This window comes from Delphinus delphis, chromosome 16 (genome assembly GCF_949987515.2).
Source record: "Delphinus delphis chromosome 16, mDelDel1.2, whole genome shotgun sequence".
NCBI lineage: Eukaryota > Metazoa > Chordata > Mammalia > Artiodactyla > Delphinidae > Delphinus > Delphinus delphis.
In genome coordinates, this window is record NC_082698.1 from 7,565,928 (window position 1) to 7,581,106 (window position 15,179).

The 15,179-nt window shown below is 62.5% G+C and overlaps 2 protein-coding genes across 5 annotated transcripts in view; one reads left to right on the forward strand and one right to left on the reverse strand.

Annotated features, from left to right (window-relative positions):
• The window catches only part of LOC132439542 (EEF1A lysine methyltransferase 2), a 183,921-nt gene that overhangs the window by 140,613 nt on the left and 28,129 nt on the right, over positions 1-15,179 (forward strand). For 2 of the 3 annotated variants that reach the window (XM_069541496.1, XM_069541498.1), the window contains one exon: positions 6,192-10,515. The exons of the other annotated variant lie outside the window; for it this stretch is intronic. In XM_069541496.1, coding sequence (XP_069397597.1) covers positions 6,192-6,554 — 363 coding nt within the window. In that variant the 3' untranslated portion in view covers positions 6,555-10,515. Of the gene's footprint in view, positions 1-6,191; positions 10,516-15,179 lie in introns of those variants that run through there. 3 annotated transcript variants of the gene reach the window in all.
• Positions 10,270-15,179, reverse strand: part of LHPP (phospholysine phosphohistidine inorganic pyrophosphate phosphatase) — a 141,069-nt gene continuing 136,159 nt past the window's right edge. Inside the window, exons 7-10 of one of the 2 annotated variants that reach the window (XM_060033880.1) lie at positions 13,006-14,990; positions 12,036-12,914; positions 10,506-10,940; positions 10,270-10,384 (exon numbers count right to left, since the gene is read on the reverse strand). In XM_060033880.1, the coding sequence (XP_059889863.1) occupies positions 14,894-14,990 (97 nt within the window). In that variant the 3' untranslated portion in view covers positions 10,270-10,384; positions 10,506-10,940; positions 12,036-12,914; positions 13,006-14,893. Of the gene's footprint in view, positions 10,385-10,505; positions 10,941-12,035; positions 14,991-15,179 lie in introns of both variants that reach the window. The other variant, XM_060033879.1, reaches the window with a different exon arrangement.

Below are 15,179 nucleotides of genomic sequence, written 5' to 3' on the forward strand. Positions count from 1 at the left end.
GGGCCATCTGCCACCCGGGGCCTGGTGCAGAAACAGCGTTTGCCACAATGTGGCCTGGGCAGAGGGGGGCTCCAGACCACGGGGTTGGCCACCATTCAGAGCACATGCCCACAGCGTCCCAGGACCTTAGGGCTGTGCGGACACACAGTCCAGCTCCCGGGGCTAACCCAGCGGGTCCTTCCTTCCCACCCCACCGGGTTGCACTAGCACCCTCTGTGAGCCGGCCCCTGAGCCAGGCGGTGGGGTGCGGGGTCGGGGCCGCAGGGGACCAGCAGGGGACACCTGGGCTCAGGCTTGCTTCTGCAGGGGATGACGGTCCTGCAGGGGTCTAGTGGATGAGGAGACGCCTGCCAGGTGACGGGTGCTCAGGAAACAGTTGTGGCCTCTGCAGCAGTGAGCTGAGGGAAAAGGCCCAGGAAGGCAGGGGCTTCCTAGTAACTGCCAGGGCCATCCTTCCACCCCTCAGATACGTCCTGCCCTCCCCTGGCTGTTTGATTCTAGAACTTGTGATCTGGGAAGAACCTCAAGTGTCCAGTGCCAAGTCCGAGGTGCTCCCTGGGCCCCAGAGGCTCCTCCCTTCAGGCAACTTCATTTTCTGCTTTCAGGCCCCGGCGACCCAGCTTCCCTATCTGGGTTGTAAGTGGCCGGCGTTGCCCTTCTTCCTGAGGTAGGGAAGCAGTCCAGGCTTAAAAGGGCTGCATCGTGTGGGGTCCAAAGGTAATGAGCATGTCACAGAAACGGGCTGCGCCCGACACAGAGCCGAGTGAGCAGGAAGTGGAGCTGGGCGGGGCCTGAGCACGGTGATGGGATGCCGGGAGCAAGGGGCCAGCTGTGCCCGCTACCCTCGGCCACCTCCAGCACCTGCCTGACACCCGCCACCAGACCCGCAGCTCCGAGCCGGGGCAGCCCACCGCCTGACCCCTTGGGCTCTGGGGCTTCCTATGAGAGACAGTCCAGCCTTCATGGGAAACTCCGATTTACCAAAGATGGATTAAAGATAGGCCCCAAATAAGCCGGTGCCTTTTTCTCTTTCCTGAGATAGTTTAAAAAACAAAACAAAACCGCCACCCCAGGAAATCACATACCTCACCGCCCTGGTTGTCTCTGTGCCGGCTTCCAGCACAAGTGAGGCTTAGAAAATTTCCAGGCCCCTCGCCACTCTCATGGCCTGGCGTTTTCTTGATACTTGGAGAATTCTGCTCTCATGAAAGTGTCTGCTTGGGGGAGGAAATGCCTCCGCTTAGCCAGGGCCCTAGCCCAGCAGCTTGCAGCAGAGTGGCTGCAAGGCTCCAGAAGCCTGGGCCAGGCGCGGACCCGGTCTGCTCGTTCTCCCTGGCTGGTTGGGCTTGTTTATGCCCCTCTTTCTAGAGGGATCTGAGGTGGTTCCCTAAAAATCAGTAACACAGAGAGATCCATGAATTGGATTACAAAGAGGGAGACAGCATTAGAAAGAGGAGAAGCGAATGAGCCAGCCTCGAAGGATGGTGCCAGAGGAGGGGAGCTGGGGGACTCTGTCACACCTCTTGTCTGAGAAGGGCAAGCACACGTGTGCCTTGGGGAGACGTGTTCTGTCCCAGCGCGATGCTGAGAGGAAGTTTCATGTGGGCACGACGATGAGGCCCCGGGCTGAGCAAGGAGAGGTCCCCAGCAACCACTGATCTCCAGTAAACGCAAGGCAGGCTGGTCCTGACAGGTGGACTCCTGACGGGATCGGACGGTCAGCCTCTGAGCGGCACCTGGCGTTCCTGTTCTGAAGGAAGGAACAGCAGTACCGATGAGCAGTTGACACAGAGCGCTTTCACCTCCCGTCTTAGGTCGGTTCCTTGGAAGCAGAGCTTCAGCCGGGAATCGGGTCCCAGAGATTAGGAGGCCCTTGGGAGAAACCTGTAGGAAGTGAGGGAGCAGACAGGCCAGGGAAGGAGCCCTCAGCCTAACCCAGGGGGGCCCAGCAGTGTGAAGGGCACCTGGGATTTGACCCCCCAGGCCCAGGTCAGCTCCAGAACCCGTATCGGCCAGTCCCTGGCTGTGGGTTGCCCCGGGAGGAAGGGGCAGGGGAGCTGTGCCAGGCGCTGGGGAACGGGCTTACACGGGTGGGGCCCCAGCAGCCCCACTTCACATCCATTTTCTCGTGGGACCCTTGCAATGGCCCAGGGAGGCAGCCAGGCCAGTGACGACTGTTCATTTCCCAAATGAGGCGACTCTTGTCAGTGGAGGAGCCAGTCTTGGGCGAGTTCCTCCGACCCCAGACCCTGCGTCCCGCGCTCCTCCCCTGGGCCACGCGCACCACGCTCCCGAGGCCTTCCCGGTTCAAGGGCAGGATGGGGCCCAGGGAGATGGGAGTGAGGAAAACAGCCTGTCCTCCTGAGGGCAAGACGACCAGGAGAAAGGGGGCTGCCGCTGCCTGCTCTCGGCCACGGCACCCCAGTCTGCCTTGCCCTTGGCCCTGGGCTGCCTGCTCCAGGCTGGCACTTGGGGAGGGGACGGAGCTCATGGCCCAAGGCTCGGCAGGGTGGGTGGTGGCCGGCGTGCACAGAAGGACGGGGCCGAGTCCGTTAAGTTAATGTGAGGTTCCCGAGGGGGGATTTGGTTTTCAGATTGCAGCTCAAGGCAGAGGTGCCCTCAGCTGGCGAGGGGCTGCGTCCTCCTCGGCCTCTTCACAGTGTGGGCGCTTGGGGCTGGGTGTGGACGGTGGGTGTGGACGGGAGCCGGGCCGGGCCCGGCCCTCGGGGTGCTCTCACTACCCGGGTCTGGTGGGCCTCTGTCTGCAATGACGGCTGCACAGAGTTCCAGCGGGGCTGAACCCAGGGCCTGGCCAGGGGCCTGCCACCCAGAAGGAGGGGATGGGAGCAGATATCTGCACAGAAGGGCTGTGCAGAGAAGGGGCCGTTGCTTCTGACTTGGGGAGGCTGGGTGGGTGGGCTGAGACACTGCTGCCTGTACCTGAGGCCTGGCAGTTCTGATGGAAGCAACTTGACTTTCAGGGGCTCCATTCCAAAGTCGCTCCAGACTCTAGGACTGGGGTGCTGAGCAGTGTCTCCAGCCACTAGCCTGAGGCCAATGGATGGTCCTGAGATTTGCTACCTGGTCAGGCTCGTGCCCAAGTAGGCGGCCCATCCCTGGGCCAGGGCCGGGTCTGGCATAGGGGGGACTGTCTGTCCCAAAGCAGCCATCTCACCCTGGAAAGATGTTCACACAGTGCTTTGAACTTGTTCGAAGCTTTGCAGCTTTGCCCAGACGTTTTTGAGGGCACACAGGCCTCCAGGCCTCCAACAGGCCTGTGCAGCATTCTTGCATGGGAGCTGGGCTTTGGGGAGCGCGAGCCGCCAGGAGAGGCTGGGCGGGACCCTGCCCCCAGGGCCGCGCCCTGGATGCCAACACAGGATGGGCCCTCCTGGGATGGAGCCTGGGCAGGACACACACACTGCCCCTTTGTGCAGGTCACATTCCTCCCCGGCAGGTGGGGCGTGCCACCGGCTGGGACATTCAGCAGGTTTTCACTGTGGCTGAAACAGCTGAGTTTTGAGTCAACAACGTTTTCAACGTGACACTGGCTTTGTAGCCAAGGGGTAGGTGCCTTTGAGGACTGTCAGAGGGTGGGGTTCAGTGGCATCCTGGGGTTTGCTTGTGACAAACATTCACCAACCAAACCTTGCAGCTTCTTGCCCTGCTGCAAAGCAAAAAGGACCCAGTTATTCCAGACTTTCAGAACGGGGGTCGCCCGGGTGCCCTTCGCCCAGCCCTTATTTGTCAGGTGGGCCAAGGCCCAGAGGTTGGAAGGTCTTGTCTGAAGCCATCAGGCCTGTGTGTGGCGGAACCCAGGACTGTAACAGCCTCTCTGACCTCAGCCCTCGCCAGGGCATGCTTGAGGCAAAAGCAGCGTCTCTGAAAGGTTCCCGCAAGCTGGGGTCCCCAGCACCCTGCTGCTGGCTGGCTGCAGTTTAACATGACTAGTGCCCAGACACACGCCGTCACGTTTGCCGTGAAGTCAGGCACCTGCCTGCACCTTAGTTAACGCATGTTCGTGGGGCTGAGGGCATCAGGGTCTCGGCATCCCCTGTGACCCATTCACAGCACGTTGGGTTTACGCTGGGCGTTATTATGTGTAACGGGTCACACTGCCATTCGCGGAAATTCCTTACACACCGCTGCTTCTGTAGGCCCGGGCTGAGCCATCCTCCCTCTTCCTTGTCTCTCTACCCAGTTCTCCTTTCGTCCTGGCTCAGGTCTAGGCCAGTCAGGAGAGTGGCTGGGAGGCAGAAGGGGGCCCAGGGACCCTCCCGGTGCAGGCATCTGGGGCCTCTGCCCACACACAGCGTTAGGTTTGTGTTCTGACCTGAGGACACGGAGGCTCTTGGGGGCCATTTTGCACGAGGACCTGCGTCCGGCCCTCTGCTGTGGCAGCGGAGGGAACATGCCCTGTGAGGCCTGGGGCCTCAGCAAGCCCCACGTGGCCCAGGAGGGGCACCGCGAGGGTCCCCAGTCTGGCTCCCACCACGACCTGGGCCAGCATCTCAGGTCTGATTGGTGGCCCAGCCCTTCTTTCCTCAATCCCAGAGCCCCCCACTCCGCCAGTACCCCAGCGTCCCTTTCTCAGTTAATCGAAGGATTCCAAAACGAGCAAACCCATCAGAGCGGTTTCCGCCGTGGCGCCGGCGGGGACGGTGAGCGCGCGCGGCAGGTCCGGCCACTTCCCTCTAGAGAGGGTGCCTTTCGTTTTCCATCCGCCAAGCCTGGTGCAGCGGCTTGCTCGCTGTGACAGCCGGTGGTCACCTTTATTTCAAAGTGACATACGGACACTGCCGCCTGTGAAAGAACGGGGGCCCTCAGGACAGGCCTGTGACCTTGGCATTGGCAGACGTGCGGTGCTCCCCACGCCCCCAAGTCCCCAGCGTGTGCAGGGAGGAAGCCAGAGCCCGGACTCCCTCCTGCTGCCTTCGACACACGTCTCTCCTGTCTCGTCCCGAGAAGGCACAGCATTGCTGCTGGTCCTGTTGGGGACCGGTGGGGCTGGGCCGTGGGCACCCTCGTCTGCATAGCCCTCCGTCCTGACTCTGCTCAGCTGGGAGAGCTGTTGTGTAGCTGAACCCGTGGGTGCGTTGTGCCGGGCCTGCCCCCTTTTGTGAGTGGGTGGCCCCAAGCGCCCTTGGGCCGTGTTCAAGCTCTGCCCGCCACGGGCAGGCCCTAGGCTGCCTCCTCCAGGCTGGCCCCTTGCAGAGGCAGAGCCTACGGGTGCAGAGCCCTGGGCAGCCACATTCTCTCACCGGGGCCTCAAAGGGCCCTGTGGGACAGGCAGGGACCATCACTCGCCTCTTACAGATGAGGCAGCTGAGGCCTAGGGAGGCTGAGGGGTGTCTCCGCGGCCCCCAGCTGTGAGCCTGGCCCCTTCCCCAGCAGGGCTGCAGCATCCGTCACCTGAGTGCCTGTTGAGAGCACAGGAGCCCAGGGCTCACGTGGAAACCGGCCCCCTGGGTGGCTCTGATGTGCACCACGTGGATGTCAAGCCAACCCTCCTGGCCCATGTCCCCTCCTATCACGGCGACAGGGTGGCATGGGCACCGTGCCCCCTTTGTGCAGCAGTGCGGCCTGGCGGTGTTTCCGTTTGCGTCAGTAAATCCACTCCTGCCGTGTTCTTCTAATGGCTAAAGAGGCTTCCCTTGTCTGAAAAGACATGCTTTATGGAACCCTTATCGCAGGGAATCTGGGTCACTTTCTTCTTTTCAATTTAACAGCGTGACGAGGAATGTTCATGTCACTGAATTTCTGCATGCGTCCGGATTGTTTTCTTCAGATAAAAATTCTAGAAGTGAAATTGCCTGATGAAGTGTTCAGATCCGTTTTCAGAAAGGTTGTGTGTGAAGGGCTCTGGGCATGCCCCTGCTCCCCCCACCCCACCGCAGTGCCCCCAGAACTGGTTGTTAGCAAGCTCGTCCTCTTTGCCAATTTGCAGATGAATAACTTCACCTCGCTTTTTCTTTATTAACATGGTGTTCACCGGCCAGGGGTATTTCTTCATACGTTATCCTTGTCCTTGTCCAGGTCGGGGAAGCGGCCGGGACTTGGGTGGTCTTCTGCTGCCCCGCGGGCCCACCAGCAGATAGCCCCAGGGGCCTGGGCCTGGCTGGCTGGGGCGTGCGGGCCTTCGGTTCCAGGAACGTGACCCTGAGTGACGTGTGTGTCTGTCTCCCCCACAGAACTGTCAGACCTTCAGCAGCCTCAGCTGCCTGAGCGCGGGGACGGAGGACCGTGGCCCTCACAGCCCCTTCGCCCTCCACGTCAGCAGCACCAGGTCCTGGACCGCCTTGCTCTCGGCCTCCGGCACGGGGGGCAGGACCCCCGCCGGGACCCCGATCCCCGAGCCTCTGCCCCCGTCCCTGGACGACCACCCCGCCTGCCAGGAGGAGCCGTGCTGCGAGGAGGCGGGTGGCTGCGCCCTCGGCGAGGGCTGTGGTGGGCGTGGGGAGCCGGGCACGGCCTGGCGGGACCACGGGGCTGTCTGCAATAGCCCCTGCTCCCTGGACGGCGAGCTGGACATTGAGCAGATAGAGAACAACTGAGAGGCCCCGGCTGGCGGCGGGGCGGGCAGGGCAGGGGGTGCGCTAGAATCCATAGGCCTCCCGCCACCTCTCCCCCCACCCCTCTCCCGCCGGGCGCCTGGCCGGGCCCGCGGTGCAGGGTCTCAGCCTTTCACCAGCACCGCACCCACGCTCCGTGGAGCTACCACGGCCGGGAGAGAAGCTTCTTGGTTTCGGTCTCCTTCCCCCTCTTTCCTGTGGGATGTCGGCGCAAGCGTCCCACCGTCCCCGCTGGGCAGTCCCGTGGCGCTGCGGCAGGGCTGGCCCGCTCTGTGTGCTTCCGCCCGGGCTCGGGTCCCTCCTCTGGGGTCACGGCCCTTCTCGGCCTCCTGCTCAGGTTCAGTGGGGGGGAGCTGGCCCACAGCGCCCTCCCTCCCTCAGTCGTATTCCGTGCCTTCTCTCCCAGGCCTCCCACCTGGGGCCTGGGCGGGGTCGGGAGACGCTTCCTTCCGTGGTGACACCAGAACCGTTTAGCCTTAATGCCAAGTGCGGGGCACAGCAGCCCTGGGCTGCCGGGCGGCCTCCACATCTGGACTCTCATGGTCCAGGGAACAACTCGGGGCGCTCGTTAGAGGCCGTCTAGCTGGGGAGACGTTTGGTGGCTCTGTTGGCCGCAAAGGCAGAGCCACGAGCCCCTCCTGCGGCATGGACGGCCTGGCCCGGGCTCCTGCCGCTCTGGGGGCCGCTCTGGCAGGGTCGGCAGCTGGCAGCCACTCTCCGTGACCAACCTGTCATGGAGTGTCAGGCGAGTGGAGCGATGTCACCGTAAAAGGGCGACCTCTTGAAAACGTCCTCAGGAAGCAGGACTTCTGTGCAGGCGCACAGCCCCAGGCCCTGCGCTCGTTTCAGGACGGAGGGCATCTGCTGGCCGCTCTGGGGCCCCGCAGCCTTCACGCGCAGGCTCGTTGTCAGTGGGCCAGGTGGGCCGGGGAGCAGAGGGTGGCGAGTGCCTCTCCCCGCCGCAGGCATAGAGCGAGACGCGCGCGTACCCTCCCCGGCTCCGGGCCCCCCCGTCCCCCGCCCCCCGGGGTTGCCGAGGAGCCCCACCCCGCGACGTCTCCCTCCCAGACAGCTCCTCTCCAGCCCCGCTTGCACACATGCCCCCTGGGCTCTGCTGCCTTGGAATCTGGCTTTTAGCAGCTTGGCGCCTTCCTCAGAGGATAGCAGTTGGGTCGGCTTGTGAGCGAGTGGCTCTTTTTCCCGTGAGGCTAAACACATCTGTGCGTTCTCCGGAGCTCGCTGCCGCGACAGAGACTCTCTCGGAGTCACTTTGCCCCTGCTCATCTGTTCACGGCGGATGCCTCACCGCTGCAGGTCGAGTACAAGTAGCTCTCACTTTCTTTCCACTGAGGAGAGAGACAATGTTTGGGAAACTTTACTTAAACCTTTACTTTCTTACATCAGAAGCGAGGGGGCTCAAGTTCTCATTTATACTTGGCTTTTCTTAAAAGTCAGCCATAAGATGCTTGCAGAAAACCCCAACTCCGTGGCCCCCCAAGATTGTGCTGAAAGCCTCAGGTTGTAGAGCGTAACGGGTGTGCGGGCGCTGGGCAGGTCCCTCCAAAGGCACGTTCCCCTGGGGAGTCGGACGAGGCAGCCGGCGGCTCTGGTGGGGAAGGACGTCTCACCTGACCCCTGCTTGGTGGCCCGTCGTCTTAGAGCTGATACAGAGGAGGCTAGGGCAGCTGTTCGGTGGCATCCAGCGACCAGCGTATGAATTCACAGAGTACATGCTGGCGCCCCTTGGCCTCAGAAAGCCTGGGGTGGGAGGTGTTGACACCTGGCCGCACCAAGAGTGGCCATAGGGGGCGCATGCAGGACAGCAGTCCTTCCCGGGGAAGGACAAGCAGGATCCCGCCTCCCTCACCCACCGACAGGGGCGAGACTCAGCCAGGATGGGCCTCTCCTCGGGGCCGGGAGGGAGGGCACGTGGCGGTGGGTGGGTGTCACGGGCCTGTGGCGCAGGTGACGCCCTTGGACCCTGCCAGTCACTTCCCCCCCTTCCCAGGCCTGGTGGCAGGGAAGGACAAGCAGTGGCCCCATCGTCCCCACCTCCCCGCAGGCTGGTCCTGTCAACCCAAAAGGCAGAAGGGATCCCAGCCCAAGGCAGGGTTTGGCCCTTTCCAGCCACCTCAGGCCTCTCTTGGCTGTTCTGCCCCAACCGAAGCTCCTCGCCAAAGCCCACGACAGCAGCAGGGAGGGGAGAGGATGGCCAGTGACCCCTCTCAGAGAAAGAGACGGCCTTCCAGTGGCTTCATGTCGGTCTTAATTGAAGGCAGCAGACCTCGTCTAGAAGGGGCTGCCACACCGCCAGAGGCCATCTGTGCTCTGCTCCTCTGGCACCGGGAATTTGGTCTTGGAGGGAGGCTGCCTCTGACCCCAGCGGGCTGCCCCTGGGGGCAGCAGGCGGCCTGGTGGGCTCCCCGCAAGCCTCACTTCTGCTGGGGCCCTGCCTCTTGCAGCCCATGAACTCCTGCCTCTGAGGAAGTTCAGAGCCGGGAGGGAGGGCGGTGCCAGGCCGTCCGCCGGCCCCGGGGGCCCTGAAGGACTAGAACGGGGTCGTGGGTGGGGAGGGGCATCCCTGCTCACTCCAGAGGGAGCGCCTGCTAGAGCCGCTGGACTAACGGGCTGCTGCCTGTGAGGGCCGGGCCGGGGGCCAGGGCCACAGCCTCGCCGTTTACATTACCGCAAACCCTCTTGCCTTACGGTGGAGGCCGGGGTCCAGCCCAGGGCCCACAGGCAGACACGACATCCAGGCCACAGGAGAGCTTGTTCTGATCATGCATATGAATTTTCATTCTCAGAAAGCCTTACTTTTCAGCAAAATTTTTGTAGCAGGAAAGTCTTGTGAATTTGTACGCGGAAAGAAAATTTAAATAAAGGAGAAGTCCACCGTAGAAAAATAAACAAACCCAACATCCAAATGGGTCTCCAGGCAGGGTTGGCGTGTTCGTTTCCGCGCTCTGGCTGGCACTGCCGGGGCCCTCAGCGCAAGCCCTGGGTGCCCCACCGCAGGCTCAAGTCGCGTGTGCTCTGGCCTCGGGGCCGGTCACCCGAACGATGACCGCTTCAGGCCCCGCGGCCTGGGGCGCGAGCGGTACCCCCCCACCCCGGCGCTGGGGCGGCAGCCCGGCCAGGGCGGTGCCTCCGTGTAGGCAGTTGTGCCGCGTCTTGCCACGGCCACACAGTTGGCCCGACCCCTCCCATTGGTGCCAGAAAAAACCATTCCTCTTGAAAGAGAAAAAGATTAAAAAAAAAAAAAAAAGAAATCCCAGACCGCAGCGGAGATCTTGTAGCCTAGGTAGGATAGTCTGACCTTCTAGCATAGTCTCTTTGGCAAAGAAATTGTGTTTCAGTGCGGGGGTGGGCGATGCCCCGGGGCGCGGGGACGGCGAGTCGGCGGTTTCTCGGGCCGTGTGCGCTTTCCCAGCTGTACCTCGTGGGCACTGGGGAGCCTCAGGAAGTGTGGCGGCCAGGACGGGCAGTGTTGGGCCAGGCCCCTGCCCGGGGCGAAGCGCTGGGTGCAGAGGCGCTGGGTCTGTCCCCCACCTCCACCCACCGCAGCCTGTCCTCCGCACGGGCCGCGACTGTCTTGCACTAGAGCCGCTCTAGTCTCTCAGGAATTTGCTTGTTACTTTTACTGTGTAAATAAAGCTTCCTGGTTCAATACCCAGCTGCTGGGAGCCGGCTGTGTGCTTTCTGTTGGGTGTGGCAGATCGGAGGGTCCCCCCTCTGCCTTTGGGACCCTTCGCTCTGGACTGGCACGGGCGGAGCCTGGGCCCTTCTATCCCCTCCGAGCCGCAGGGTCAGGTCTGTAAGACGGGGAGAGTGGACATCTCAGAGCTGTCGAGAGGCTCAGGTGCAGGAGGCTGTGCGCGACCACGCTGGGGGTGCTGTGATCGCGGGGGCCCCCAGCACCGGGACGGTTCGTACCTGTGTGTTCCGGCTGGAGATGCCTGCCATGCGAGGCCACGCAGCAGCTGCTCCAGGATGCACTGCTGCAGGGCGCCTGGCCTGGAGCCCTGTGGGCCTGCGGGGCCCCCTGCCCACCAGGGTCACCAGGGAGGGGGCGGAGGCTGGGACCCCACGCTCCTCGGAGGGCAGCACGGCTCAGATCTGTGCTGCTCGGGCCGAGGGGTCGCCAGCACTCACAGCTCAGCTCAGAGTGGGCTCCAGGGCACACGGTCCCTGTGCCTGGCCCCCAAGTCAGGGACCCCTCGCTAACCAAGCTCAGGAGACCAGGATGTTTGCAGCCTCGAGGACAGGCTTAGGGAGGCTTCTGTCATTTCTATAACCCAAGGTTGGCCCACATCATCTGACTGCAGAGGTTCTGCCTGGAGATCTGTTAGGTCCTGAGGGGATGCCCCCCTGGGAACGAGACACAAGAGCACCCCGTCCAGACTGTTATTGTTATCTCTTTAGCAGCCGTTCCTTCTTCAAACAAAATGGTCCATGAACGTCTAGTTTACGAAGCAGGTGAAGCAAGGCTGCTGTGGTAGAAGCTGGGGGTGTGAGGTGCAGCCTTGCAGCCCCAAAGCCCAGGGTCCCCGGGACCCAGCCTCGCGTCCCCCATGACTGGCAGGGGAGGCTTCCACAGAGTGGCCCCGGATGGACCTACAGCCCTAATAGGTCCTTGCCTGCCCCGCTCAGGTGACAACCCTGGCTGTGCTCGGGTCTGGACCTGGGGCTGGCGCCGGCCCTTCTGTCGGGCCATGGCCCGGGTGGAGCCTTATCTCCCTGGCTCAGCTCACCCAGTGGTGCCTCCCCTGTGGCAGGGGGAGGACACCGTCTTGGGCACAGGCTCTGGGGCTCACTGGGCAGCAGCTCAAATGCCCTGCTGTTGGGTCCAGCTGCAGGTCTCTGGGCCTGGCCCCGCTGTGGACCGCCTGCAGCTGACATGGGCCACCAGGACATACGCTGACTCCAGGCAGCCTCCTCATATGCAGACAGGGCTTGTAACACTCTCAGGGCTTAAATGAGAGAACCAACACTAAAAAAACCCCAGTACCACACTAGACGGACAGTCCAGTCCAGACTGTGTTAAAACATTTATCTCCATGTGGAAAGAGGGGTGAAAGGAAATGCGTCCAGATACTAACAGTGGTCAGGCTCTGAGTGACCCGTGTGACTCCTTTGTAAACTTTTCTGTTCATGTTCCTATAGTAACATATTGCTTTTATAATCTTATTTAAAAAAATCAAAACTTAAGAAAAAATGAGATGATACGAAGTGTCCAGTTTGTTTCTCATCTAAAGCGGGACAGTTCTGAGCGGGAAGGCGGGACCTAGTGGATACTCAGGCTGGGTGGAGGTGGCACCGTGAGCGCCCAGCAGGCGCCCACGCGTGTCCCTCCCGGCGTCCCCACCCCTGTGCCCCTTCCTCCTGCCGCTGCCCGCCTGCTCCCCCGAGAGGCACAGGCATGGCCCAGCGGGTAGGCCAGGCCTTTGCAGGGACCTCGTTCACCTGATCTGAGGAGGAGAGAAGCGCCGCAGCTGTCTGGGCCCCATGGTGGGCACACACCTGCCGGCGAGGACTCGGACCCCTCAGCCTGGCTCCCAGCTCCCGGCAGGGCAGCGAGAGGATGGTGTGGATGCCCTCCTGGTGCCACGCCCCTCTCCTCTCCCGTGCGAGTTTGGCTGGAGCCGCCATTGCCCTGCCCCAGGGTCAGCCTGGGACCTTCTTGGGACCCGGATCCAGCCAGGCCTGGATTTGGAAGCCTCGTAGATGATAAACTCCTGCTGGATTAACCCAGTTTGAATCGGGTTTTCACACAGGGCTGGTACCATGTGGACGCTTGAGTTGGGAGATCTGGGGGTAGGTGAGGCCCTTGTGCCCCCGTCCTGCCCTCTCCTTTGCCCCACCCGTCCCTCCCCCTTCCAGCAGCTCTGCTGGGTGGCCCCAGAGCCTGGAGTGTCTGCTGGCCCTGTGGTAGATCTGGGGCGCATCTCCTGACCACAGACAGGTCCTCAGGCCACTGCCAGCTCTGAACTCCAGCCCTACCTGTGGCCTGTGGCTCCGTCTATCTCTGGCCCGAGAACTGTCCTGCTTGGGGGTGGGGAAGGAGGGTGGGCATCAGGCCAGGGCCCGACAGCTGGAAGGACCCAGGGGTGAGGCAGGTCATCCTCACTTCTGGGCAGCCCCCGGCGCCGCAGCAGGAGAGGGGTCAGCATCCCCAGTGGGGCGACGGGGCACCCTGGCCTGGCCGGGCCTGGTCCCCGGCAGGGCTCAGGGAAGGATGGGATAGCTGAGGTTCGGGGGTACATGGCGTCCCCAGAGTAGGGCTGGACCTCAATCCCGAGGCACATTTCATCTCCACTGGGAGGATGCCAAGGTGCTCCTCGCCTGGAAAGACAGCCACCGGGACCACCGCAGGTCATCCCCTGTGGAGGGATCGTGGAAGGGACTAGAAAGGGCATGGGATGCAGGGTCAGACCTTGATTTGAGCCTCGGCTCTATCCTTGCCAGCCGTCAGCCCGTAGGCAAGTCAGTTTCCCTGCACCTCAGTTTCCTTACCTGTAAAATGGGGAGATGACAGTGTCCACTTCACAGAACCCACAGCTCGGGGGGGCAGCGTGTTCTCCACCCAAAGCAGGGGTCTGCGCCTGCTGCCCCTGAGTCCCTCTCCGTCCTCACTCCTGGGCAGCAGCTCGCAAGGGGAGGCTCCACTTGTCCATGGAGAGCGGGACCCCCCCCAGCCTCCTTCCTCCAGAACCATACTGCCCTGCCTGCAAGCCCCTGCTGAGGACAGCAGGCAAGGGCAGCCCACGAAAAAGGAAAGAAAGAAAAGAGGGAACAAACCCAACAGAAGGCTGCAGGCCCGTCCCCGCACAGTCGCCTTCCGAGCCCTGGTGCCTGCTGCCCACACTGCGCTGGTCACCTAACGAGCTGGAATTAGGGGACTCCGTCCAGGGGCAGGCCATCTGCGTATCTGCCAGCTAACAGGCCAAACGCCCCTCCTCCCCTGCAAGCCAGTGACCCGAGCCTGGCCGGTGGCCTCATCTTGCTGAAGAGACTCAGCTACCACCGTTTCTTCCTAATCCTGATTTAATGGTGGCCGGCCTGGCGGGCAAGGCCTGGGGACCGCACAGACCCCCACCTGCCCTGCTCCCGTGCTGGGGACTCAGGTTCAGGGCGAAGCGTTCTATCAGCACCTGCCTTCGTTTAATGGAAATCCCGTGACGGAAGACTCACGACCTCTTTCACGAGGAGTCTCCCGAGATTTGTCAGTGCGTTCTGGATGGATTTGGGGAGAAACAGAGCATTCAAGTTATCTGTTCTGCTGATCGATGCTGAAACCTGAAACTTGGGCCGTGAGTGAATCTGGGAAGCCCGCGGCTCACTGCCCGCCACCTCGGGCTGCTGCGTGAGGGAAGGCCCACGCTTGCCCTGTGCACCTGGTCCCCGTGGGGCCTCAGTTTCCCCCTCTGTTAAACAAAGGGTTTGAGGCAGGCGAGGTGTCTCAGGGCCCTGGCCCCCTGACGTGCAGGGGCTCAAGTCCAGGGCAGGATCAGGGACGGTGCCTCCTCCCTGCCGCCCACCCCGCGCAGTCAGAGCCGGAGTCGCCGTGGGTCAGGGCAGAGAGTTGATTTAACCGTTAGTTTCCTGGGTGTGACACATTCAAGTCTATCGAGTTCAGGCTCCAGAAGGTACCCTCCACCTGCCACCTGGATTCCAGAGCTTACAATTCTTGCTCGAAGGACGGCAGTCTTTAAAGTGCCCCTGGGAGCCGCTCCATTTGGGTTCCAGAGGTGACTTGGGATAGAAATGGCGGGCTGCATTGTTTGGGGGGTTCGTGGGGAGTGCTGAGCGGTCCCTCTGACACCAGGTGAGGGCAGGGGCCGCTGGGCAGTCCCGGGGAGGCTGGCTCGGCTCTGGCTGCAAGGACTCTGCTTGGGAGTCCCCGCTTTCTCCAGGCGCCTCCCTAAAACTCAAGGGCTGTTTGAAAAGAGGCAGGGGGCAAACGCCAGAGTCCGATTCGGTAGCGCATTGAAAGGTCTGGCCGACTGGAGAGAGAATGGGTTTGGGGATTCGACAGCTGTGCCCCACCTCTTGACTTCCACTAGGGAAGCACAGCGAGGGGCTGGGCCAGCAGGTGGGGATCAAACTTCACCCAGGAGGCTGGGAGGTGTGCCCGGAGAGGAGGAGGGAAGGGGGGTCGGCAGAAGGAGACAGAGGAGGGGCTGGTGGCTCAGGGGCAGGGCAGCCCAGAACTGCTTGGCTGGCACCCTCTCGCTTGCCCGTCCAGGCCAGGGGGCAGTGCCTCGGATGGTGTGGGCACAGGAGAGGGCGGCAGGAGGCTAGGGGCCCTCCCAGAAAGCCTGTCACTTGTCCGCGTGCTGCAGCAGCAGGTCCACAGCCTCCGCCAGGTTGTCCACATACCCATCAGCCTTTATTTCCGGGTGGTGCTCGTCACTGGGCCTGCAGAGAGCAGGACCATAGGTTAGTGGATCAGTAACCCCAAGGTGACCCCTGCGAAGCCACTGCCTCCCAGCATCTGGCACGGGCCCGGCCTTGCCCTCGGGAGACCTGCAGGCCCTTCTGTGCCCCATCGGGCAGGCTGGTCTTGGCCAACGGCTGTCCCTGACCTCCCCACGCCCCAGGCCCGGC